Source organism: Condylura cristata, unplaced genomic scaffold (assembly GCF_000260355.1).
Source record: "Condylura cristata isolate star-nosed mole 26May11 unplaced genomic scaffold, ConCri1.0 scaffold00013, whole genome shotgun sequence".
NCBI lineage: Eukaryota > Metazoa > Chordata > Mammalia > Eulipotyphla > Talpidae > Condylura > Condylura cristata.
Genome location: NW_004567114.1, coordinates 139,804 through 140,229, shown reverse-complemented (window position 1 = coordinate 140,229; position 426 = coordinate 139,804). Strand labels below are relative to the sequence as shown.

The 426-nt window shown below is 69.0% G+C and overlaps 1 protein-coding gene across 1 annotated transcript in view; it reads right to left on the bottom strand.

The window, feature by feature from the left end:
* JAG2 (jagged 2) overlaps positions 1 to 426 on the bottom strand; it is a 17,033-nt gene that overhangs the window by 15,145 nt on the left and 1,462 nt on the right. The window contains exons 4-5 of the mRNA XM_012724354.1: positions 296 to 414; positions 28 to 181 (exon numbers count right to left, since the gene is read on the bottom strand). Coding sequence (XP_012579808.1) covers positions 28 to 181; positions 296 to 414 — 273 coding nt within the window. The remainder of the gene's footprint in view (positions 1 to 27; positions 182 to 295; positions 415 to 426) is intronic.

Below are 426 nucleotides of genomic sequence, written 5' to 3'. Positions count from 1 at the left end.
CAGAGGGGGGGGGTCACGCCGGCCCGCACGCTGGCCCGCCCCCGCCTGCCCCGCCCCCCGTACTGACTGATCTGGCAGTTGACGCCCGTCCAGCCCGGGACGCAATCACAGTAATAGCCACCAATCAGGTTTTTGCAAGAAAAAGCATTAAGGCACGGCTGCCCTTCGCACTCATTGGCGTCTGTGAACGAGACAAGGGGGCTCGGTCCCGCCCAGCCGAACCTGGCGCCCGCAGCCCAGCGCAGCCGCAGCCACATGCACCACCAGCGTCCACGCACACCGGCGCGGGCCTCACCCAGCTGGCAGGTGGCCCCCACCCACTGCTCGGGGCAGATGCACTCGAAGCCGTCCACCTGGTCCACGCAGGTGCCCCCCGCCGCGCACGGGCTATCCACACAGACGCCGCCATTGTAGCTGCGGGGAGAG